The sequence below is a fragment of the Antechinus flavipes genome, chromosome 1 (genome assembly GCF_016432865.1).
Source record: "Antechinus flavipes isolate AdamAnt ecotype Samford, QLD, Australia chromosome 1, AdamAnt_v2, whole genome shotgun sequence".
NCBI classification, from domain to species: domain Eukaryota; kingdom Metazoa; phylum Chordata; class Mammalia; order Dasyuromorphia; family Dasyuridae; genus Antechinus; species Antechinus flavipes.
The window spans coordinates 27,632,828-27,660,084 of record NC_067398.1 but is presented as its reverse complement, the minus strand read 5'-3'; the positions used below and the strand labels follow the sequence as shown (position 1 = coordinate 27,660,084).

General features: G+C 36.0%; 1 protein-coding gene across 1 annotated transcript in view; it reads left to right on the top strand.

Moving 5' to 3' along the window:
• Window positions 1-26,960, top strand: part of SUCLG2 (succinate-CoA ligase GDP-forming subunit beta) — a 311,455-nt gene extending 284,495 nt beyond the window's left edge. Inside the window, exons 10-11 of the mRNA XM_051980490.1 lie at window positions 7,547-7,667; window positions 25,883-26,960. Of these exons, the coding sequence (XP_051836450.1) occupies window positions 7,547-7,667; window positions 25,883-25,998 (237 nt within the window). The 3' untranslated portion in view covers window positions 25,999-26,960. The remainder of the gene's footprint in view (window positions 1-7,546; window positions 7,668-25,882) is intronic.
• Window positions 26,961-27,257: the final 297 nt, after the last annotated feature.

Sequence of the window (27,257 nt, the reverse complement as noted above, 5' to 3'; positions counted from 1 at the left end):
TAAGTTGAGTTGACAGTCAAAACAAAAAATTAATACAAAACAAAAACATTATTAGTCCTTTAAAATCTGGGGCAAAAAAAATTTTTTTTAAGCCATATTTATTTGAGATCTGAATGTGTCTCAGTTTTCAAATCACTTGGAAAAGCCTTGAGAATTATTTGTACTTCAGATCATGTACTGTTTGAGGTAAGGGGCACCAGAGCCCCAGACCTGCTTCCATTACCCCTGGATGTGTGAGCTTTACTTTTCAAAAAATGTGTAAGTAGCAATACTTGTGAATCTCATTGGGGACTTTGTGAAGGAAGAAGAGCAAGGCCACTGCTCTTCAAGCACTAAGCAATCTCTTGGGAGAGTCATTGAAACTTAAATTGAGCTCAGTCATTTTCTGTATTTTGTTTGCCAGGAAGAAAAGACTGCACTGAGAGTTGTTATTAGTGTTTGTAATAATGAATGAACATAAGCCACATTGAAAACTTGACGTGCTTTATAAATGCTAAATAATAATAATAATGTCATGAGACCTTCCTTTTTAAACTGTCTTAATTTCATTCTCAGTTTGAGATTGCAGATTACAGTAGTTAATTATAGAAACTGGCCCAGAGTGAAGCCTTAAATCAGATTTCCATTAAAGTGCATGACTGCGGCAAATTGCTTTATGGTAGTGGGAAGGAATGCAATAATATTGAGTATGGTTGGTTACCACTCCCACCTCCCAATTTTCCTTCTGGTGTTCTATAGTACTGACCATTCTTTATTGTGGAATTATCCCTGGTATTTCTTAATTCCTGCTCACTCCCTGCCTACATTCCTAGCAAAATTAACTTGACTCTCTTCTGGTCTCCCTACTCTATAAACTAAACTTTCCTGACATATATTGTCCTCCTTTTACATCCTTTCAGCTCAAAAGGCTTGGTACCTCATGGCCATGTGCCATTTTCAAATGATAACCATTAGGTTCTCCTGACCAGTTCTGGGCCAGGTTCCAAAAAAACAGCCTCAATTTTCTTTGACTGCCTCATTCCCCATCTGGCTTCACTTTCACAGGATCTCAGTTAGAAGGTATCTCAAAAGTCATCTGGTACAACCTGTCCCCGATTTAATCCAAACCTAAAACCTGAGATTATTATCTTTTTCTTTTTCATCACCTTCATTTTAGAATATATCTTAACCATAAAGCCATCCCGGAGAACAAAAACAGGGAGGAAGCAGCAAAAACTAGCCACATCACCTGATTCTGACAGTGAATGCATGGTTCACATATGTGGTCTGCCCCGCTCTGCAAAGAAGGGAGGAGGCAGAGGTTTTCATCTTTTTAGGGCCAGTTTTAGTCACTTTAACTATCCAGCATTCAGTTTCTGGGGTTTTGTTTCCATTCTTATAGACATCTGGGCAATGTTTTCTTGGTTCACCTTACTGCACTTTGTATCAGCTCATAAGGATATCCCCTTTGCTTCTTTGTGTTCTCAATATTCATCATGTCAATTGGACTGGGACCAGCTTCTAACCTCCAAGTGGTTTGGAGCAGGCTAGAGATAGAAAAGTCGAGGATCAAATAGAAGTTTAATTACATTCAAAGGAGGAAAATGCTTGCAATCAGATTTCCTCCTGAGGAAGAGGGGTTAACATACTGGATCAAAGGCAGTGCTTTATATACATAAAAAAATGGCCTAGACCATGATAAAATCATTTAGATTTTGAGTAGCAGTTCTCAGGACAACTTTAAGCATTCATGGATCCTCTGGGTATAGTTTCCAAGCTGATTGTCTCACATTGTACTAGCATGGCAATACCTGATTCAGTTCACTTAGCAGTTAGAAGATACAGAGATTGTGAACATGTCAAGGGATGTGATGGATCACTGGCTTCTGGCTCTCAGGTCCCTAGGAAATAGGAGAAGCTCACTTAGTGAACACTTGGTGCTGGTCAAAGCAATAAACTATTCCTGAGGATGAGATGATCCAGAGTGTAAAGGATTGTTGTTATACCAAACTCAGGGCATAGCCTGCTTACTGGGTATTTGCTCTGGGAACAGGATTTCTCCAAAATACTGTGACATTCACTACTTACAGTGCCAATGTGTTGCATCATATTCGTTGAGCTTGCCTTTGTGACAAAGAATAAACAGTTACATAAAACTAAGAAAGCCATAATATTAATATATGCATTCCATGCTCCCTTCCTTCAAGTCAAAAAGGTAGGTGTAGGATGTGAATAAAGATAAAAGAACAATCTGCATGATAGTACCATAATCTGGGCTAAATCCTGCTTCTCCCCTAGGTGACCTTGAGCAAATCACTTCGCCTCCCTACCCTTCAATTGCCCTGTCTATAAAATTAGGGCCTCTGAGATTCCTTCAACATCTAAAATCTCTTAATTCTTAAGCTTTGAATAACAATTTTCTCTTTTCCCTTCCTTCTCATATATGTCTAATACCAGAAGAAGAAAGCAACTCTTTCACAAAGAAATTCACTACTTTTTGTGAGACTGGGGTTAAGGTGACTTGACTAGGGTCAGACAACTAGTAAGTGTCAAGTGATGGAGTGAACTCAGGTCCTCCTGACTCTAGAGCTGGTGCTCTGTCCACTGTGTTACCTAGCTACCCTGTGAGATTCAGTACTTTGAAAGTTTATGAGTAAAATCAGCCCAATGCTTAACAAATTCTCAACATCTGGTTAGCATGTAATAATTGCATTTTCACTCATTCATTCATTCATGTAATCTAATTTGCTATAGGAATGAAAGGCAATTCCCTCACCCACATTGACCACTGAAGTAAATTTGGTTCCTGATGTGTGCTACAAAAGAAAGCAATACAGTAAAGATCCAGTTATCTTTGGTAACATCAGAGCTAGGAGAAAATATCCCTGCTGCAAGTGAAATGCTAGGTGGGAGCCTAGTTCTTTTGGGGTTCTTCAAGTGTTTCCATATCATATACGTCACTGAGCTTAGCTTCATAGGATACTCAGAGGCTTCTTAGAATCTCTGTTAGAATCTAGTTTTCTGCCTCCTGAATAAATCACATGGCTTGGGAAAATCACCCAAACTAATGCTCCTTCTGATCCTCCCCCCAAAGAGGAGATTTTTAGAGTTAGTACTATTATTATTCAAGGACAAAGTATGGTACTTTTTTTTTATCTGTAGCACAAGATGCATTGTCTGGTATGTGCTTCCTACTTATTTTTTAAGTGGATTGATTTAATGAATCGAGGAGGGACAGCCATATACTCAATGGATTCAAGAATGCACTAGAAAGTACGCAGAACTTGGACAGTGACAGAGATTTAGGTCCTCCTTCCAAATGTTTCTGTGTTGGATGACCTTGGGCAAGCCATTCCAACTCCAGAAGTATTGAATTCCTCATTTACCATCTCTCACATACTAGGGAATGCTGGCCTTCTGGTTGTATAGCTTGGAATAATTCACCTCACCAAACAGAGCCAGTCCATTGCCAGCTCATTACTTCTATCTTCACAATGTCCCATGCATTCTCTCCCCTTCCTTCTACTCACATGGTCTTAATCCTAATTCAGGCCCTTAGGACCTGTCACGTATTTTGATAACTATCTCTTGGTTTCTCTCCCTAGAGTCTCTCCCCACATGAATCCTTCTTTTATATAATTGCCAAGCCGTTATTTCTGAAACACAATTTGAGCCTTCCTACTCCATAAAAACCCATGGTTACCTGTAGAGGGTCACAGTCAATGGGAAAACTCTGGGTAAAGTATAAAACCCTTCATCCCAGAGGGAACCTCCTAACAATGTCTGCTTCGGCTCCCCGGCTCCCCTAAGGGCTCTCAGCTTTCTTGAGAAGTCAGGGGGCGGTGATAACCAGTGTTGAGATTGAAGCAGAGTGATAGCAGGTGGAAGAGTGATACCAGGTGGAAAACTATATACACTAGCAAGTTGTTTATGTGGTCCCACGTGTGCAGTGTTGTTTTTGTTACATTATATAAAAGGGAAAATCCTTAAAATAAATGGACTACATTTTTCCACCATCCTTGGGAGTCCTGCCTCATCACTTCTCCACTAGGAAGGTATAGTTTAATCACCCCCATGTGGGGATTCTAGAAAGCAAGATACAACAGTTACCCAGCACTTCTAGGATCAAATGCATATTTCTTTAGTATAAAAATCCCTCACAACTTGTCTCTATGCTACTTTTCTACTCTTATTAAAAATTATTCTCCTTTATACACTCATTGTTTCAAAACAGACTTCTTGTTCCTCCCAAACATCCCTTCTTCTAGCTTTTCTTTTGGATTATCTTTCATGCCTGGAATTCATTGTTTCCTCATGTCTTCCTCTCAGAATATCTAGTTTCCTTCAACATTTAACTCAAGGGCATCTTTGACATGAAGCCTTCATAGATCCTCTCCCTTCTGCTAGTTCCTTATCCAACCATCTAATTACCTTTTTGTGTATATATTTTGAAGTTATTATCTAGATATGCATTGCTCTCCCTGAAGAGATATAAGCTTCTTTAGGATAGGGATCATGTCATTCTTATCTTTGCCCCTATTCCCAAACACATCATGGGGACCACAGAGAAGGCCCTTGGTAACTGGTAATTTGTTGATGGATAGATTGCTAAAATGAAACTCAACCAGATAGTGTGATGCACCTGGTAAGTAAGACAAATAAAAAGAATGAAATCATTCCAAATCTTAAAGAGCTTATATTCTAAATGTCATAATACATTTACCCTGTATTCTAGGATGTTTTCATGAAGACCAAAATGGCATAATTTACACAAAGCACTTTACAACCCTTAAAATACTATATAAATGTCAGCCAGCAATAGTGTTATTAGATGACTTTCTTTAATGTGCTTAAGAGTCTGCCCTGAACGTTTGCAGCATTTAGCAGCAGTCATTAAAGAAAGAAAGAATGAACCTCTGTTAACTAAAGTCACCTACTGCAATGGAGACATGATAATGGGAACCTTTAGTTTCTGAGTTCATCACAGCCTCTAATGAGATCGAAAAATAATGCTCATTGGCCATTATTCTTATGATAATACTATTATGTGCAACTTCTCATCAAAGGTCATTTTTCTTTTGTTATTAGAATTCAACCTGTAAATAAGTTAGCGGTCCTTTAACACAGACTTCTCCCATTGATCTTAAATACATTTTGTACAGCTCACTTGCTTTATTAGAATAATGGGATTCAATGATAGTAAGCTTCATATCTGTGGATGCCTTGCAATTAATGAAATATAATTTAATTGTAACTTAGATGTAAGATTTTCAATTCCTAGCCCTTGTCGAAGAGCTGTTTTTCTGTGGGTTTTATCAATTAATCTGGGTAATGAATTCTCTTCATTACTTAGTTCTTCATGTTAATTATAAAGGATTTTCTTATACCTATTTATCAAGTCAGAACAAGTACACTTTTTGGCCCACATGCTTTTGAATATGGAATATGTACAAATAGGTGAGGGCTTTCAGGATGAATTTACATTTCTAAAAAATTCCAATCAATTGATATCCATTATGACATTCTCACAGCGGATATCAATTTGTACCTTTTTCTTCAAGGGTCATCTTATTGCACAAGTTGTTACTCTGATATAATTAGTATATTCCTACCTTCTCATAAAACTCATGTAAGCTATCAGAACAGCATTTAACATGCATTTCCTTTTGTGTCTGTGTGGGAGCTTTGACCTCAGCAATTAAATCCCATCAAATCAACAACTGTTGATTAAGCATTTTCAACAGACATAGTACTCTGAGAGTTACAAAGTACAAAGTATTCTAAAGAATTTACAATTTGGTTAAGAATATCAGATTTAAATACAGGAAAAGTTAAGGGACAGTGATGTTTAAATGATTTTTTTTTTGGGGGGGGAGGATTTTCACCTTTGAATTCTAAAAGAACTAGCATATGTGACTGATTGCCAATGACAAATGTGTACTAAATTTTGTACTAAAAATACTAAAGCTACTAAAATTGACAAATTTGTGAAAACCAGACAAGTATCACATTGGAAATATGCTGTAGTTGAATTGCGTAGCTAGGGAGCATAGTGGATAGAGCCATATAGACTGGAGTCAGGAAGACATCTTCCTGAGTTCAAATTCAACCTCAAACATTCAGTTGCTTTGTGATCTTGGACAAGTCACTTAACTGTGTCCACCTTATCTGTAAGACAAGCTGTAGAAGTATACAGTAAGCCACTTCAATATTTTGCCAAACAAACCTCAAATGCGCTCAGAGTCACACAAATGAAAACAATTGAACAACCATCATATATCTCAATCTTTTAAAACAGAAATGAGATCTGAGCCTGTAAATAGGAGGCTAAGGAAATTGACTTCAGTTCCAGGCGGGTTCTAGTTACCTGGTGGAGAAAAGATTTGGAAAAGACACAATCATTTTCCTCAAAGATTCAAAGGCTAGATGGCAAAAGAGGGAATACACTTCATCTGCTTGGACCCAAGGAATAGAAATGGGAACAGTGGGTGATTCTACAGAAAGACATATAATTGCTTAATGTAAGGCCTCAGTTCTTAACACATTTGTTGTTATTGATGTTCAGTCTGACTTTCCATGGCTCTGTCTAGGGCTTTCTCAACAAAGATGCTGGAATTTTTGCCCTTTCCTTCTACAGCTCATTTTATAGATGAAAAAACTGAGGCAAACAGGATTAAATGATTTGCCTAAAGTCAAACAACTAGTTACTTTCTGAGGCCAGATTTGAAGTCAGGTGTTCCTGACTCTGTGTTGAAACCCTATGTTTCATATTGAATTACCCTCAATAACTGAAATTGTGGAAATGTGGTATGTTCTATTTGTGAAAATAGTGGATTTTCTCTCATGGGATTTCTTCAAGCAGAGGCTAGATTTCTATTAGAAGATATTATAAGACAGTATTATCATATAGAGACGGGTTAGACTAAATGGTCTTTGAGATGCCTTCATACATGGAACTACTATGAAGAACAATTCAAAACAAAAATAGAAGAGACACCAAAGGAAGTAGATAATTAACTTATAAATAACTGGTAAAGACAGTAAGTGCTATAGAAAGAGAGAGCTATCACTTTAGGTTAGAAAAATATGTACTTAGGCATTAACATAGGAAAGAGAGTCAATTGCTAAGGTGAATATTTCATAGAAATTGCCCGGAATATGTGTTACTATGGACATTGCTTACCATGGCTGTTTCTATGATATAGTTCTTTCTACATTAAACAATTAGCAAGATTTTTATTTGAAATAAAAACATTGTATTATCACATATATGTAACACTATTATTCTATAACATTATACATTTCATTATTATCATAAAAAGGGATTATCATGTGAACTTTTATGTCTATATCATATATGTGTTATGTGTGTATGCATATATATGTATATATATATTTTATGTGTATATATGTATATATGTCCAACATAATATATGTTAATACTAAGACAATTAACATATTTTCATTCCCATAGGATGTCATATTTTGATTAACAGCTGTCAGTAAATGACTAATGATCATTTCCCCTTCATTTCAAGTAAGTAACACCCTTTTTATGTCTCTCTAGGTCGAAGCCATCCTGGTCAATATTTTTGGTGGAATTGTAAACTGTGCTATCATTGCCAATGGCATTACCCGAGCCTGCCGAGAGCTTGAACTAAAGGTACCCCTAGTGGTGAGGCTTGAAGGTGAGTTATCAAATATCTGAAACTAATATTACTCCCAGCATAATTCCCTATTTAAATAGTTCCCCAAAGAATCAGATTTCACTTTGGTTTTGAAAAATGAGCTTTATCATGACTGAATCTATAATATGATTATGAGTTTTATATACTTTTCCTATCCTTCCTCCCTTGTCTATAGCACCATCTCACCCTATCCCACTCTACTCCTAAAGAATAAAAACTTCCAAGTTTTTAATAGGTTTTTGATGTCTAAGTATAAAGATACTATCATCCTCTCAAAACCACTAAAGAATAGACAGAATCCACACTTTCAACACTAAACTTGGTTTCTTTAGATGAACAAAAAAAAAAAATCAACTTTCCTCTAGCATTCGAAGAGAAATATCTTGAGAGCCCTCCTGTCAAAGGAAGTGCAAAGGTCAAAGTCACATAGAAGAGATACTTAGACATCCTTGCAAGAATTAGATAAACCTTCTTTGTTGGGGTTATCTACTGCTGCTAATGAAAACTTCCTTTGGTCATGTTGGGGACAGGAGCCCACAGATGACCTTCATCTAGTACCTGCCTTGGGCTTAATGATTTGTCAAATTGGAAAGAGGGGAAGTGAAGAGTTCCCTTTTTCAAAACTCTAGCGAAAAGATTTTCTCTAAGCTTTTTTTTTATTATATGAGTACTATTTGATATGTTCTTTTAATTATAATTATTATTCCAAATGTATCTTTATGGTTTGTTTGTTTTGACAACTTTTTTGTTCATGTAGTTGCTGAAGCATGTGAAGCATGTATCCCTAGACCAAGATGATCTCATTTAACATCTCCTACTCTGCTGCTCTCACCATGTCAGCTAGCTCCAGGGAGGGGAATAGTGTCTGTCATAATATTGAGAAACTTTCTGGCTCTGAATCCATTATACAATTGTGTTCATCCTTATTCAGTTCATGTGCTCTCATGATGCCTTCCTTCCTTGACAAATATTTCACCCAAACCCAGTAAAAGTGGATCTCTCTTCCAATTTCTTATAGTTTTCTGCTTGTTTCACTCTTGCTTACATCATAGCTATTTGTGTCAATCAACAAGAATTTATTGAGAACTTTTTATATGTGTTCATATATAGACAAATCCGTATTAGCCTATGTGTATAATGCTATTATTTTATAAGTGTATATTTGTAATACTTATCATAACTTAATTGGAAGTGATGACAAAAAAGAAAAATAAATCTTCCAAGGAGCTCACATTTTAATGGGAAAGAAAGTGTGCAAGTAAATAATTTAATAATATTAACAATAAAACTTTTTTGTAGCTCCTGCCATAAGCCAAGCCAGATTTGGAACTTTAGGCAAATCACTTCATCTCTCTGACACTGAGTTTCAGAGAGGTGAGGTGATTTGTATATTAGGGATAGTCATTGTACTCTCTTTCTCACCCCCTCCCCCCCCACACACACACAATAGCGAGGATGCTCAGGTGGATGTCTCTATACTGCTTCTACAATAGAAGTGTTGGCTGTGATGATGACATAAAATTGACATTTATATACTGCTATAATATTTGCAAAGCACTTTATAGACATCATCATCTCATTTAAGTCCCATATCAAATCTTGGCTTGTATGTTATTTTACAGATGAAGAAACTGAGGCAAACAGAGGTTAAGTGCTTACCAAAGTTCCAGTAAGCCATTATTCAATGCAGTATTCAAACTCAGATCTTCCTTCCCCTACCATCATTATTATTTGAATCCCCAGACACTAGAAAGGACAATTATAGAATCTTGCATGTAACAGAAACTTCTAGTAGACACACAAGTGATTTCTTAATTCGTTTTTAGTAGGTATCTAATGTATGAGAAACAATGTGTTGGGCCCAGTAGATAGTATTAGAAACCATCCTTAAAGACTATATATTCTATTTGGGAAAATAACACATATAGCTATAATTAGATGATGACCAAGACAGGTATAGATGTAAGAACAATATTAATATCCTTTCTCCCAGTGGCTAACAACATTATAATAATTATACAATTATGTATAATATATAATAATTATAATAAAATAATAATTGGTTCTTTAAGAGCCAATTAAACTTACAGTTTAATTGTATTCCACTTGTTAACTGTATTTAAACTATACAGTTTAAATATGGAGTTCCTTAAACTGTGACCATGAGATTACATGCAAGATGCATGAACAATATCTCTAGTTTCTAGAAAGATTACTAAAACTGATGTTCTATAATAAGGCTTCTTAATTTTTTTCTACTCATGACCCTTTTTCATCAACAAAATTTTAGCAGGATCCTGGTTATATAGACGTATAAAATAAATATACAAATCAAACATTTACTAATAATAAATCAAAAAGAAATTTATTTTAAAACAATTGTTTAGCATACATATCATTTTACCATTTATTAAAGATGAAAGCTAATTTGAATACTAATGAGAAGGATGTGCTTTTTTATTTTTATGTAAAAAATTAAATCTTGGGAGGAAAATTTGATACTGCAGGACATAGATCATTCAGAAACCCATTTACTATTGCAAAATTTTTCACAACCTCCCCACATTCAGTTATATAACCCCATATGGGGCCACGACCTACCATTTTGGAACTATTTTCTATAGAATCTGGAAATTTGAGTAACAGACAATATAAAACTTAGAACTGGGTATGCAAAGACAAAAAGGAATCAACCCATGAAGCAGTTGAAAATGTGGCAGTGGAAAAAAGCATTACATGAATGACCTGTACTTGGTTATGCTTTGTTCAAGCTGATATTCAAGTTAATTTCTAATAATACACAACATTTATGTAGCACTTTTAAGTTTACAGAGTGCTTCCCATGCATTATCTCATTTGATCTTCAAGATCATCCTGGGAAATTGGTGCTACTGTTCCCCTCATGTTGAAGATGAGGAAACTGAGACAGACTGAAGTTAACAAGTTTCTCTGAGTAGTCCATTAATTGTTCTTAGAGAATTCACATTCTAATATAGTACAGAGAGATTCTAACCATCCTTACCCTTCTCCGTGATCAAAACAAAAAGCAAAAACAAAAATAAAAAAGCCACCTCACTATTTCTCACTCTTGACATTTCTCTGGTAGTTTTTTTTTTTCCTCACCTTATTGGAACTGGATCAGATTGATGAATAGAAAAAAGATTCTGGATGATTAAAAGACCCAAATCCAGCCTTTCTAAATGTCTCTATATTGTGATAACCCACACTAATGCAAAGAGGAGGAGGTTAGTTTACTAAAATTCCACTTGTACATTTGTCCAAGAAAAGTTCCATGATTGTTCCCATAAATCTAACAGATTTCTGGCCTACACACTAAAGGCTCTTTGCCCACACACAATGTATTAGAAATGTCTTGATGAGAAAAGTTTTAATCAGTCAAATCTGGCTTGATTTAAGGGGATTTTGTGGACAAATCTTTGTTCTCAGCTGTATAATAATTACAAGCTGCTTTACCAGTGGATAAAGCAAGGATTACTCTCCTCTTTGAAAATGGTAACTTTATAATTACATGTATTTACTTGCCTTATCAGAAAAGAACTCACCAGCTGAGATTCGGGATTATTTTTATTTAAAAGGCTCACGGGTGACTTGAACAACCACATATTGGTGGTGGCAAGAGATGGAGGAGAGTTAACTTGCACAGATGCTGCCTCTGCCAGTGTTGTGGAACAAATGTTTAGGGATAGGTTTTGCTCTTTACTTTTCCTTTGTGAAATTAAGACCAAAGCTGGAGAGAATGCCTAAGGACATAATTTCCACTGAATCTATAATAATAGTAATAAAAACATACTGAAAGGCTATGACATGGCTAATTTTTTTGCCCCTTCAGCACATGTGTACTGCCCTAGGTCAGCTGAGATTTGAGGTTGGAGATGATTTATCTATGATTTGGACATGATTAATGGGCAAGATTAATATCTTAAAGAGGCTTCCAAATGAAAGATGGAACATAAGATAAAAAAGAGAGATTTAAGTTTCAGTAAGAATGAAAGTTCCCTCAGGTTATCTCTTCACTACATCTGTAGTAAACTCCTTTTCTCCCTTCTCAGATGGTCTGAAAAGCAATTTGAAGTCAAGAAGTGACTTTTAATTGATGAATTCTTAGAAAAGACGTAGATGATAAGAACTCAGTTTATTCCCAAGTTCTCCCTCCTGCCCCAATCAATTAAGGACTATTTTGATATTAAGGAATTTGAATTTCTCTTTTATCTCTTTATTCTTCCCTCCAATAGAAAGTAAGCTCCTGAAGGGCTGGACTTTTAAACTTTTCTATCTCCAGCACCTAGTAGAGTGCTTGATATATTGTTTATTTACTTGTTTAAGTCATGCCTGACTCTTCTTGATTCCCTTTGGTATTTTCTGGGCAAAGATATTGGAGTGGTTTACCATTCTCTTCTCTGGCTCTTTTTTACAGATGAAGAAACTGAGGCAAATAATGTTAAGTGTTTTAACTAGGATCAAGAACTAGTGTGTTTGTGTGAAGCCAGATTTGACTTCAGGAAGATGAGCCTTCTTGCTCTGGACCTGAACATACCTATCTTCCAAATCTATTATAATACATAATAAACACTGCTGATTGATTACTAGATTAAATTAAGAGCTCACAACTTCAAACCTATTTCCTTAGAGCCCACATTCCCTTGATCCTTCTCTTGCACCTTGGAAGGCCAATTATAGATTTAGAGCTTGAAGGAAAGTTTTTAAAGGCATTAAGTCCAACTCCATCACTATTGAGTGAGGAAGCTGAGACACAGAGAAGTTAGGGGACTCACTTAGACCTACATAGCTAGTAAGAATGTGAAGGATTTGAATTCAGGTCTTCCTGATTCCAAGTCTAGAACTCTTTCTACTACACCAAGTTTAAAAAAAAAATCTCCAGTCCCAGACCACGTCATTCATTTTTTCTATAATTATTTGGGTATCCACCTCACTTGTGTTCTCTACTCTACCCCTGGCACTCCCAAAATTACTATGTAATCTGGGGTAGGAGGAGAGAATCATTGCAAGTACCACCTACTGTGACCCAGGTCCTCTGTTGAATAATGAAGAAATAAGACAAAAGTGAAACAATCTATGCCCTCAAGAAGCTTTCATTCTAGCAAGGGAGAGTATACATGTGTATTTCTACTTATCTACCAACCTACACACACACACACACACACGCAAATGCATGTGTATTTATGGGTATTTATGCATGTGTATATAGATACACACACATACACAATACAATCAATGTTTCTTGAGCACTGGCTATGTGCTAGGCACTGTGTTAAGTACTAGAATACAATTAATAAAAAGAAAGACAGTTCCTGCAGTTACAGACCTTACAATCTAATGAGAAGAGATCCCACACAAAAAAGAAGCAAGAAAAGGGGGGGCAGCACAAAGGAAAAAACAAGATGCCAAGAGATAGCACGAACAGCGTAGAGATCTTGTTTCATGGAATTTAAACTAGAAAGAGAAGCAGATGCAAAGTGGAGTGAGCAGAGAGCGTAGTTTCTGCCCTCTATAAAGAAAGGCCTTGTGAGGAATTTGGTACTCCACAGTTTGGGTCTCCAAATGAAATGGAGAGGAAATTGAGGAAGGGAAGGTCAATCAAGACTTAACTAAGGAAAATGATAATGAGATTAGAAGTGATGAGAGAGTCATTTTTTTCCCTAGAGCAAAAACCAGGCAGAGCTGCAGGGGTGTGTGTGTGTGTGTGTGTGTGTGTGTGTGTGTGTGTGTATGTGTGTGTCTGTGACCATGTCCATGTTGGGGAAATTGGGGGAACTAGGTAGTACAGTGGATAAAACATGAGCTCTGGAATCAGAAAGAGCTGAATTCAAATCTAGCCTTAGTTATTTGCTAGTTCTGTGATTCTGGGCAAGGCATTTAATTTCTGTTTACCTCAATCCCCCCATTTGTAAAATGGAGATAATAATCCCTAAGGTTGCTATGAAGATCAAGAGAAAATAATTGTAAAATGTTTAGCATAGTGTCTGATACATAGTAAGTGTGATAAATGTTAGCCATTTATCTAACTTTACGTATCTTTATATGTATACATATATGTATGTATTATGTACACACAGACAAAATGAACACAAGGTCGTTTTGTAAAGTTGTGGTATCAGAAAACCCAGTTTCAAACTGTGCTTCTGGTAACTACAATCTATGTGCACTTAGATAAGTCAGTTAACCTCCATAAGCCTCAGTTTCCTCACCTGTAAAAAATGGGGGCAGCATTAAATAGACAAGACAGCCTCTTTGGCTTTTCTTAGCTCTATATTGATGCTCCTACAGATGATCTTTTTTGCAACTATATAAAGATTGGCAAAGATGCCTTCTCTAGTCCTTTCTAGAATTATCCTCCTATAACAAACTTTTCCCACAACTTCCCTAACTTTAAAATGGACTTAGGCAAGAGAGCCTTTAAAACCCCTTCCATATATAATGCTCTAATTCAATTTGTTGCTTTAAATGGAACTGAGTTTTACATCTTCCTTCTGCCGTCATACCACCATGCTTTCTGAACAGCAAACACTTTAAATAATATTGACCAAATGATTCAAATCTGCTTGTCACACAGGGAGAAGAATGGATATCATGTAGCATGCCCATTTTAACATGGATTTACCCCTCCAGTCAAGTAAAGAGAAGTAAACTTTCTACTTAGCCCCATTGAGGATTTAAAGTCAATAAAGCTTTAGAGTTGGATTCAGGATGACGTGTTCAAATCCCTCCCCAAACACTTACTAGGTGAACAGTCTTGAGCAATTCATGTAATTTTTCTTTGCCTATTTCTTCCTCTGTAAAATGGAGATTATTATGGTATCTACTTCACAGGCTTATTATAAGGATCAGATGAGACAATCTATGTAAAGCAGTCTTCAGTTCTTAATGGGCTATGTAAACGTTAGCTGCTCTTATTATGTTTTGTACGATGATTAATTCCCCCAGAGTTTGAAGCTCTATAGATACACGTCATGGTGAAATGTTCCAGTTATAAGCCTCAGTCACACTCATCAACTGTAGTCTATCTTACATTAAGAAGCCAAAGTGACTGGTGTTTCTTGGGATCTGTCAATCATCTGGCCTCTTGTTCGATAGGCTGGATAAAAAAAAATGCTGCTTGAAACATTTCAGGCTCCATTTTTCCACTAAATACACAAGGACAGACTGAAAGGCAGGCTGGTAGCTCAAAGAGTCAATGAAAAGCCCAAAAGGAGACCTGCCTTTGGCCTCGGGCTGCCCTACCCTGTCAGGTTTCTGAGTCAGATTCTTAAGGATCTGAGATGAGTCCTTGTGTCTTGTATGGAAATTTGCTTGGTTTCTCTCTCTCAATCCCCATCTCTTCAAAGATGAAATTCCCTCCCCTTTTACTGTGGAAGCATCTCTTTGCCTGTCCTTGCAGCCTGTCATGGATGTCAGTGGGGATTTTGCTCCCAGAAGAAATTGGATTTTGCACCACTTCATGTCCGCTTTCTTCTCCAAAGTGGTATCTTATGGCTCTTGACCCCCAGTAAGGTGTTAACTGTGACTTTTTCTTCCCCTCTTCACATTTCTTGTTTCTCCCTCTTTCACTATCCCTGAATGTGAATTATTACATTTTATGTTCTAGCCTTCTTATTCTCTGGAAAATGAGCAGGGAAGATAAAAGGAAAAACTTTCCCTGAAAGATAGATTTCAGCATTAACTAAAAGTTGTTACTTGCTTCTAATTTTCTTACCTTCCTCCTTTTAATTGCTAGCATTCTGTGCTGGGCTCTAGCCTCTCTCATCCTATGCTTTATTATCTAACACCAAAAGGTAAAAATCTGATTCCATCAATTTCTTTTATCTGGATTTTTATCATAATTTATTAGTAATTGACCAATAAGAAATTATTAAAAGTAATTATTATATGCCATTGAATGAAAAAAAAAATGTCTTCATATCCAATGTTGTCTTTATACATTATGATAAAATGTGTTCCATTCTCTAAAATTATACTAAAGTCTTTTAAGTGGTTGAACTTTGTTATTTTATTCAAAAATAAATATTGTATTATCCAATTCCTATCTTTATGTACTTGGACAAGTCATTTAAGCTTTATGCACTGCAGCTTTCGCCTCTCTAAAATGAAGAAGTTGGAACAGAAATCCTCAATGTTTCCTTCCAACTGGAACTCTGTGGTCCTCTGATAGTTTACTTTGGTCAATTAAGCTTTTGTAGTGCCATGCCTTTTATTTGAATATAGGCAAATAGCATGAGCAAGAAACACCAAATCTCAGTTAGCTTGAAACAGTTTTCAAGCTATTGGGCTATCCTTTCTTCAAGATTCCTAATAAGGAATCATCCAGCATCTATTTGAAGGTGGCCCATGACAAGGAGTCCTAAGTCTTCCTGTTCTACTTTCAAACAACCCTAAATATGGGATATAAATTAAGTTAAATGATGATGATGATGATGAAAATGATGATGATGGTGATAATGATGATGGTGGTGGTGGTGGTGGTGATGGTGGCTATACGAGGCAGCATTGCGTGGTAGAGAGTGACACCTAGTTCTGTAATAATGAAGACCTGGGTTCTAGCACCATGTCTAATGACCTAGCTCTATAATCCTGGGCAAGTCACTTCCTTTCATTACCTTGGAAAACTCTCCAGGACTCTTAAGTTAAAAACATTTGCTCTTCTGTATTGTTAAAGGTATTTCTGCATGTTGCAGTCCCTGTGCCTATGAATATATAGATAGAATTTATAGATATATAGATAGACAGATAGACAAGTGGACAGATAGGTACATAGATAAATAGATAAATAAACAGATACATTGATGAATACATACATACATACATGCATGCATGACAAATAGGTAGAGAGATACATACATGGGTATATAGATAGAGAGAAAGACAGATACATAGTTACATGGATATATACATACATAGATATGTAGGCAGAAAAATAGATAGGTATACAGATAGATAGGCAGGCAGGCAGGCAGGCAGGCAGATGGCCAGAGAGAGAGAGATAGAAACAGAAAGAGAGATAGATAGAAACAGAAAGAGAGAGAGAGAGAGAGAGAGAGAGAGAGAGAGAGAGAGGAGATGACACAAACAGCCAGATAGATATAGAGACAGGCAAATAGAGAGGTTCATATTCAGACAGATGGACAGACAGACAGATAGATAGATAGGCAGATAGATACATACACAAATAGATAAACAGAAAGACAGATACATAGACATAGAAAGACAAATTTTATATAGAAAGAGATATTATATATAGAGACATTGTATATATCATACATAGATATATATTTACAGATTATATATATATATATAATTTATACAGGTAGATAAGTAGGTAGGTAGGTAGGTAGGTTGGTTGGTTGACAGAAGATGAATAATACATAGAAGATAAAGATATATCACTTTAATGTTTTGGCAAAAATGTATGTATATAAAATCCCATTTAAGTCTCATAACAACTAACATAACAACCCTATAGGATAGATGCTATTATTATTCCAAAATGAGGAAACTGAATCACAGAGAGATAAAGATATTTGCTCTGAATCACATAGACAGGAAATATTTGAAAATGACTTTGAGTTGGGGTTTTCCTGACCCAGAAGGCCATATTTCAGCCTCAAAGTCACCTCAATGGTCATCCAGTTCAATGCAGTCATTTAGCAGATGAGTAAAGGTAAGGGAAGTCAGAATTCAAATCCACAACCTCCAAGAAAAAAAGCCAAGGTTCTCCTCTCTCCAGACTCCAAGTCCAACCATCCATCCCTTTGGCCAGGGTACATTTTGGGGGGGAAATCATTTGTTCCTTCCTGGTTCAAGTTCCTCATGCATGCTTGAAGCTGACAGCCAGACACCAAGGAATAAATGATGTCATATTGCTCTGTGGAGTGGATGGGGATAGAAAGGAATAGGAGATATCAACTCCTCCTGCTATGTCTAGTAACAACGATCAGACTCACAATGATAATTTGATCTTGTGGTTCTTGAACCCTCAACAAATTTGTCTAACTGGAAAAGATTCTACAGAAGATTGGCCAGAGTAGGGAATGGTAGGAAAGTGTCACCCCAGAAGCTGAACTCGCACCCAAGTCTGAGCACTGATAGTAATCATTTAAATGTAGGAACTATAGCATTAGAATGAGCTGAACAAAACCTAGCTGCTCTTACCCAGCTGCCACATTCAAAGCTATGTCTAGGTATATAGTTATTAGCTGGAGAAGGCAGCTAATCTTAGGCTCCAGAAACAAATTGATTTCTTTCGAAATTTGTCTATATGTCCAGGCCAGTATCCATTCCATAGAAAACAAGAGTGGACTTGGACAAGTGATATTAACCTTTTAATAGAGTCTTTCTTATTCCCAGCAAATATCTCAAAGTTTTTAATCAACTAAAGAACCAGTTAGGGTTATAAAATTCTAGATGCTTTGAGCAGAAAGAGACCTTCAAGATAATTTATTTCCTGAATAAATTCCCAGCTTTTCTCATTGCCCCTTGGCTTTTGGTAAATTTTTCTATAACCCCTATGCAATATGGAAAGAAAATATTTTCTAGAGGTTATCATAAAAATACACATAAGAAATAAAATGTGGTTATTGCCTTGACATGTTTCTTTTATCCATTAAGGTTCTACATAGCCCCGATTACAGAGCCTGGATTTAGCCCAATGTCTTCCTTTTACAAACAAGAAACTCTGAGGTCTAGTGAGATAAAATGCTTTCCTTTAATAACAAGCAACAGATGTTATACAAGGCTAAACTGGCATTCAAAGTTAGATCTCCTGATTCCAAACCTTGGCTTAATTTTTAATGTGTCTTATACTTTACTACCTATCACCCACAAATACCATTAAAAGATTAACATATTTGAAAGGGCCAAAGTAGTGTAAAAGAGCAACTTGATGGAGGCCTTTCAGGTAGCTATATTTCAAAAATCAGCTTCTCCTAGAAATGAAATTATTTTTGATTTTTAAAAGCAAATTACATATTTGACACATTTATCTCAAAAGAAAATGCCCTATTGTGAAAGTCTTCAAGGTGAGGTTTATAAAAAATTATATTTTTTCTCGACTTCAGTTCTGTGAGGTTTCCAAAAGAGAAGGCTCCCCATTCCCTCTGTACAAACCTGGCTTCTCATAAAAGAGAGCCCTATGGTTGTTTCCATTTTTATCCTTCTATCTGGAATTAATGAAATTCAAGATCAGATTACATTAAGAAATTAACAGTGGGTCTCTGTTTACAGTTCTCTGACACCACCCAGTGGTAGGAGCTTAATGGTAAATCTTTCTATCAGGAGAAGGGGGTAAGGGAAATCTTTTTAATTTAATTTTCTCTGGCAATAGGGTATGATTTCATTTTGAAATCTTTTCCCCTTTGATTCCAAATGTATTAGCATACGTAAAGTGGTTAGAGAGACAAAGGAGGGACTCCTATATGAGAGCTTACTGTAAATCATTTCATATGAAAGAATACCTGAAATTTCCCATCCCATCCCATTCAAGATTAGTTATTAACTATACAGGTGCATTTTAACCATGTTCTCATGTCACCTCCTTATGAGGCAAGACATCATGCAATAAATATTAGAATGTATAGGAGAAATCATTTAGAAGTGGGAAGATCAATTTCCTTTCTAACTCTGTATATAATCATAAATACTCTCTTTAGAGTCCTGAATTTCATGATGGAAGCTGAAGCAGCTGTTTCTTTTCAGTTCTACAAGAAAAGAATAGAAAAAAAACCCTACTTTCTGATTATATAAGAAATTCACTTTAAACACTCAGATCATTTTCGTTTACTTTGCCAAACAAACAAGCATTTGCCCAAGCCCTTCTGGGTCTGTCATTCTACTCCATTAAACTCAGTGGAGCAGCTGCTATTTATCTTTCCTTCACTTTCCTCTTGACCTCTCACTCATTCTTCCCTTCCTCCTACCCCATGCCCCCATTGCTCTTTTAGGTGTTCACCAACCAGTCTGCTTTAGAGAGAGGATAATAATGACATGATAAATACAGTTCCAGATGTAGGATCAGGGAAACCTCTTGGATTCTAATGGTTGCATCGTAGATTTTAAAGATAACCTTAGAAGTCATCTAGTTAAATCCCATTATTTTGTAGTTGAGGAAACTGAGGCACTGGGGGGGAGGGGCAGTGTTTAATTGATTTGTGGAAAGTCACAAAGGTATTCAGGAGCAGAACTAGAGTTGAACCCAGATGCTCTTCTTCAATGTTCCTCTTAGTAGCAGTGGGATAAGGGACAAGTACTTAACCTCAAGAAGCCTCAGTTTCCTTATCTGTAGAATGAAGATAACAATGCCTGAAAGAGGATCACAGATTCTAAACTCATTCTCTGCTATAAACCTCATGAGGACAGTTCTGAGAAAAGTACTTTTTGAAGCACAGGCTTCACAATGCTATAGAAATGTGCTATTCAGCAAAGAGATGAACTAGGAATCATCTATGCCCATCTCTGACAGCCTTGTTGCCACTCTAGAAGGAAAGAACCAAGAGTCTCCTCCCCCTAATCCCCCAGAGAAGCACTGCTGAAACTGGAAAGGCAGGCAGACTCCAAAAATTAGCTTGTTGATGGAGGAATTCAAACCTTCATCTTGTCATGGCGCCGACATGCAAGCTTTGCAATATTTCTTCTCTAACCAAGTCTCAGAGCCAAAGTTATAAATCTCACAGAAAGTCACTCAGCTCAGACCATGCCTGCTGCCTACTCACTAATTAAGGGTGTAATTAGACTAAAACTGCAAATGGAATTAGAATTCATTTAAGCAGATCCCAGAATTATGAAGCAATTAGACACTTTGACATGGCAGTAAAATGGGTAGCTGGGTGGGGGTAGGGATAGCTAGCACTAGGATTGTTTAAAAACCACATCTCTGTTTCCTTTTCAACAGAAGCCAGCCAAACGGTCCCACTCTGCCCTTTGCATTTCCCCTTTAGAACACGGAGGCCTTGTTTAGCATGGGTGGCAAAAGACAGCTGGTGGCAGCCTTTTAGACCAGCTGCCACTTGCTGCCCTCCCCTAAAGGCAAGCTCAGATAATGACAGGAGAAACCAAGAACTTTACATATAAAGGCAGTCTTTTAAGTGGGCCTTTGGATTTTTTAAAATTTGTTTTGTTCTATTCCCTTAAAAATGATGGCTTTGGAGTCAAAGTCCATCCTTGTATTCATTGAATTAAAAAAAAGGAATGCTGTCAGATGATAAAAATTCATATTTTGGAGCATTTTATTCCATTTACAAAACCTTTACCTTGTAGTTACCTATATATCACTGGCTCCATTTCATAGATGTGGAAAATAAGGCTCATTGTAGATGTGAAGAGACTTAGAAACATATGATCCCAGGTAGAGGAGTTTGTAACGTTCTTGACTTGCAGTTAGGAATATATGAATTCAAATCTTGATTCTGACAACAGTTTCTTCAACTGTGGAAGAAAGTCACACTCAATAGTCTCTGGTTCTTTTCCAATTCTAGATCTATGAATAAAACTCAAAGTAATTACATGACCAAACTCACACAGGTGATGAAGGGTAGTGCCAACCTGGGATTCAAATGAAGATCAAATCAAATATAGTACCCACCTCTAAAAAGAGCTGGAAGGAACCCCAGAGCAACATTGTCCATTCCTCATCTGATTTTTTTTCTTTTACAGATAAGGAGAAGGCCAGAGAAAGGAAGTGAGTTATTTGGGGCTTTGAATCAGCAGGTCATCTCACTACAAAATCAGTGCTCTTTCTTTTGCACTATATAGTGAAAGAATATGTGGCCACATGCCAAGTATATAGGATGTCAAGAATAGAATGATGAAATGGAAGTTTCTATATAGTACTACCCTAAATCATTGTAGGTAAATGGTAATCTGTCTGCTTCCAAAAACTCTGAGCAGAGCATGTGGCTATCTCTCTAAGTATTTTGGATCAGCATTTAAAAAAATGTTTCCAAGTTTCTGCAGGAACCTTTTATGTTAAGCGTTGAGAAGTGTGTCTTTATCCCACAAGTTATCTGTTCAAGTACAATTAAATAAATACAATTTCTAACCCAAGTTGCTAATATAGTCAAGATCTAGGAGAGGTTTGAATTACACAAAGATATCAGGATAGTGTTTCAACAATTATACCATCCATGCTAAATTTAGTAATTAATGGATGCATAGAGAAGGACTAAGTGTGCATTATAGAATCTTGAAATTAGACTGAAAGAAACCTTAAGAGTTCATGTTGTACAATCTGCACAGATGAGGAAGAAAAACTTTAATGCATCCATCCTGCCTTCATTGTCAAAATTTTAATCACTCAATCTGTTTTCTTAGTCATACAGAAAAGCTGACCAAACTCCTCACACTGTCTTATTAGAAAATTCAACTCAAGTAAATGACACGTGTGACTTTGTTCTTTACTTGGACCCACCCTGACTCCTCTCTAATTCCCTGGACCTCACTTTTCCTTCCTTCCACTTCTCCCCTCTGACTTAAAAAAATTACTTCACACATAACACAAGGGTTTAGTCATATTTGGTTTAGCCATGAGCCATTTCACATTAATAAATGGCATCCTTTCTGACTGTGAGAATTATTCACATTGAAAACTGTTCTCCCATTACCTGATACTTCTTCTTTAGCACAATTATGGATGAGAAAGATGAGCATCAGAGACTGTCCTGTTACTTGCTTGAATCAGCCAGTAAAAAAGGTACAACAGCCATGATTTGAAATCAGAACCTCCACACTCAATGTGCTTTCCACTGTGAAATTAGCAGCAAGTTATGAAGAAAAAGTATAATGAATAACTTGGGTTAATTCCTGTCAGGACAAGTTTGAAGAGAGAACTCCAGTTAAAGTCTGCCATGGGTAAAGGGACAAAAACAATCATACTTAGAATTTTTTTTTTCCAAAACTAATTATTTGTTTCTGTTAGATCAGGGCTCCCTAAATTTTTCCCAATTGTAAGTGTAAATTTCAATCAAGAAATTTTCAAATGACTCTAAATATGCATGTATATAAAATAGGTCTACAAAGCAAATATTTACTGTAATAAATCATAATTTCATGATACATTCCCCATATTAGAATTTGACCATAGTTTAAGAAGCTGAGTATTACATATTTAAGCTATATTGTATTACTTGATGTCTGGAGAAGGGAAGTAGAGAGAAGAAAAATTTGGAACACAAGGTTTTGTAAGTGTAAATGTTGAAGAACTATATTTGCCTGTATTCTAAAAACTAAAAAGCTTTGATTTAAAAAAAAGCATGCATTATATTAAGTTCCATTAACATATGTAAATATGTTTGGAAAAGAAGGGTAAATAAGTGCTTGAATTTGCTAACTGCTCTTCTATAGATGTAGCCAGTCTTTAGTAGAAACATATCTAAGAAAAGAAAGATTATTACTTGACTAATTCTAAATGAATCAGTTGATCAAAACATAATGAATCAAAATACACACTGCTGTTACCCGGTTTCAGAACATGGTGCTTCCAAAAGGTACTAGCCTGAAAATAAACAGGAATAGAGCACAATTCAGACCTCCCCCTCTTGCTTTGCCACATTAATGAACTGAGGCCTAGGGGATAGGAGTGACAATTGGTCATCTCTTTTAATTAATCTGATCTCATTTAACCAAGCCTTTGCTATTTGCATGATTTTTGACAGTGTGAAATACTCTTCCCTGAAGCGTCTCTTTTCATTTACAATCTTTTAAAAAATGTGTCTGAGGGCTTTATTGCTTAGTTTTGAAGTGTTTGTCTACAAATGGGTTTCCTCTGCTTAACTAGATAAAATCCAATGATGTGCTGAGTTAGATTGGCTATTTCACTGGACTCCCAAGTTCCATCATATCCTTTTTGGACAATATTACTCATTAAACAAGAATGTAAAACCAATTTGCACATTATTCAGTGTGAGGGCACTGATGCATGACTTCAGGCAGTATAGCCCAGCTGTGGGTAATAGGGAACCACAATATTAACCCATAGACTGTATCTTTCTAGTCAAAGAATTGCAAAAATTTTCTGCTTCTACCAAGGAAAGACCCATCCGCAATGGTCCCTTAATACCTGCTACTGATAGAGCAGGCTCCATGTGTGGTGGATCAATCTATATCTATATATGCACATGCATGCGCACATGCACACAACGTGCACGCGCACACACACACACACACACACACACACACACACACATCCAGGTTACAGGATACTGTTCCAGGGAAGAATTGAGAGTCTATCTAATTCCATGAAAGACCTGGATTACAAGTCACTCAACATTTCTGGACTTTAAAATTCTCAAATAAACTGAAGGGGGTTGTATTAGGTAAAGTTGAAAATTCCTTCCATTGTTCAGTCTATAATTTTATAATCAAGGAGTTCTAACCCGGATGTTCACTCATTTCCAATGGTACAATATTCAGGGAATCTGTGAACTTGGGGGAGAAAAGTTATATTTTTTCACTAACCTTTGATTTATGCATTTTATTTCATGCATTTAAACTCTCCATTCTGATATTGAGAGAATTGGATTGACTAACACAAAAGTCCATGACACAAAAAAGATTAAGAATCCCTGATGAAATCTAAAAGTAGCTAATTTTCAAAGGGACAGATATCTTACAATGGATACCTTTGCATTTATGTGCGTTCATACACAGAGGCACACTAATGTATTATTACCCACTAGCAAATGAAAATGTATTTGAATTGCTACATATCTTATATTTCATAATGAGAATCCAGGTTCAGGCAAAAGTTATAGATACTGACAATTGGGATTTCTCTTTCCTATCCTTGAACTGGCAACCTAGGACCCTAAAGCATGGCTGCTATATCTCTCTTCTAGGAGTAGCCTTAGGGATTGAGAAATGTCTTTCTAACTCTACAGCTGATGAACCCCCACTGGTGGAAAATGTTGGAGGAAGTGTGGAAAAACAGAACCATTAGTGCATTCTTGATGGAGTTGTGAACTGATTCACTTTCCATTCCGATTCTATTTTGGAGACCAATTTAAAACTATGCTCAAAGGGATATAAAGTTTGATATCACTACAAGATCTAAGTCCTAAAGAGATGAGGTAGGGGGATCAATTTGTATAAAAAATATTTATAGCAGCTCTTTTTGTGGAGTCTAAGCGGAAATTGACATATCTATTAATTTGGGAGTGGCTGAAAAAGGTATGGTATATGATTGTAATGAAATATTATTGTCCTATTAAAAATGATGAGCAAGATGATATCAGGACAATCTGGAAAGATGTATATGAACTGGAGTGAGCAGACTAGAGTGAGCAGAACTGAGAGAACATTTTACACAGAAACAGCAATACTGTATGATGAATTGTGAATAACTTAGATATTCTTAGCAATACAATGATTTAAGAAAATCCCAAAAGGACTCATGATGAAAAGTGTAATCTGCTTCCAAAGAACTGATGTTATCTGAATACAGACTAAAGTATACTATTTTTCTCTTTCCTTTCTTCCTTTCCTTCTTTGCTTCCTCCTTTCCTTTTTTCTTCCCTCCTTCCCTTTTTCCCTCCTTCCCTCTCTTTCTTCCTTCTTTCTTTTCCTTTTTTTTATCCAGGGGGAGTGAAAATATAGGTCATTAAAATATACAGATATTATATACAAACAAGTATTTGGTCATCCAGACATTTTCAAAAAGCTCTGCTACCAAAGATAGAAATCTTTGAAAAGATACCATCTCTAGTACAATGAATGTTTCTCCCCAAATCAAGAAATTTTGGTTCTGTTTTTTAGTAAATAGCAATGGAATACTATTGATAAGAGAATCATAAAACGTGGGTGTTGGAGGGAAATTTTTCAGTCATCAATTTCAAAGCATTTATTTTCTAGGAATGAAAATAATATATGACATATAACACTATATAGTATATGGAATGCTTCACGTATAGTACTTTATGTAATTCTGAGGTAGGTGCTATTATTCTGCTCATTTTACAGATGAGAAAACTGAGACTTAGAGAAGATATTAATTAGTCCATGGATTTAAGATAGGATTTAAATCCAAGCCTTTCTGTCTCTGAACATCACTTTATCTATCCATCAAGCAATTGCCTACTCTAATAAAACATAAAGCTGAAAGAGATTAAGTTGATTGTCCAAAGCATGATAACTCTTTATTGATGGCAAGACATACTCATGAGGATATGTTGCTAATGCTATACCTTCTTTTCTAGGGACCAATGTTCAAGAAGCTCAGAATATCTTGAATAATAGTGGACTTCCCATTACGTCTGCCAATGACTTGGAAGATGCTGCTAAGAAGGCTGTGGCCTCTGTTGCCCCAAAGTGATGTTTTTTTTTTTTCCCCTCTGTTCCTTGAGGAAAAGAAATGAGCCACAAAAAAGTGACCTACTTCATTGAATTTAAGAAAATAGTTGGGTTATTATTGAATGTACACCATTCAAAAAGAGAGGTTATGAAATAATGTTTATAAATCTTAAATTGATATTTTTTGGATAGGAAATTCTGGCAGCTTAAATACTTTCAATTTTACATAGAATTTTTCTTTGCAATAATGAGCTACATTATTTTCTCCTTTGTTTCCCAAGAAGTGAGCAGTATTTCACTTACTAGCCAGAACAATCCATATGGAGAAAGATGAGAGATGTGGTAAAGAATTTGAATTTGATCCAAACTCACTTCAGAGATAATTAGTCCAGTAAAATACACAAAATTTACTGACTTTAGAGTCTTTCCTTATCAAATACCAATATGTTCCTGTTTTGAGTAGAAATCTCAGTCATGCTTATTAACAAAAGGGCAGAGCTAAAATATACAAATTCATCTTCCTTCCATTTTAGAGTTTTTTCAAGAAAAAATTGATAATTTCCATGCATGTTATATAATCAAAGACATTTTCATCCTTACTTTTTCTCATGGAAAAAACACATTGATATCACACATATAGTGTGTTATTTGCCTTAACATGAATTGAGCTATTTACCTCATCCTAGCAAGAAACCTATAGCCTTAAGGTCACTCAGTTTTAATATGAAAAATAAGAATGTCTTATTTTGGTTAAAAAATTATTTTGTTAATTGTTTTCCAAGAATGATTGGATGATAGTTCATGTCAACTTGTATGTCATTTACAAATGCTCTCAACTTACAATGAAATAAAGAAGCAATCAGACTGTACTTTTTCTCATAGTTCCGTCCATTTATATGGGGAAGGATTTGAATTGGGGATTTGTTGAAATTTTTTACCTATTTCCAAAATTAAATAAAAGCTTTTGTTTCATGAATCTTACAATCCTTTGTGCATGAATTTCATATTTACATATTTCACTATTTGGTGAGTTATCATCAAGATATGAAAAACCTTAGTCAGAACCATTCAGAAAAGAGAAGATTTAAGTGGGCTTATTGTCATGATTATTTGGGTCACTCCAGAGGAGAGGTCCCAAATCCCAACCCTTAATCCACATGTGACCCACACCAGATTTAAATTTAATTGGTAAATACTTAAAAAATAAATTAAAATAACAAAAATACCTGTAATAATTACACTTTAAAACTAAGCCAACATTAATTGTCCCATTTCTATTTC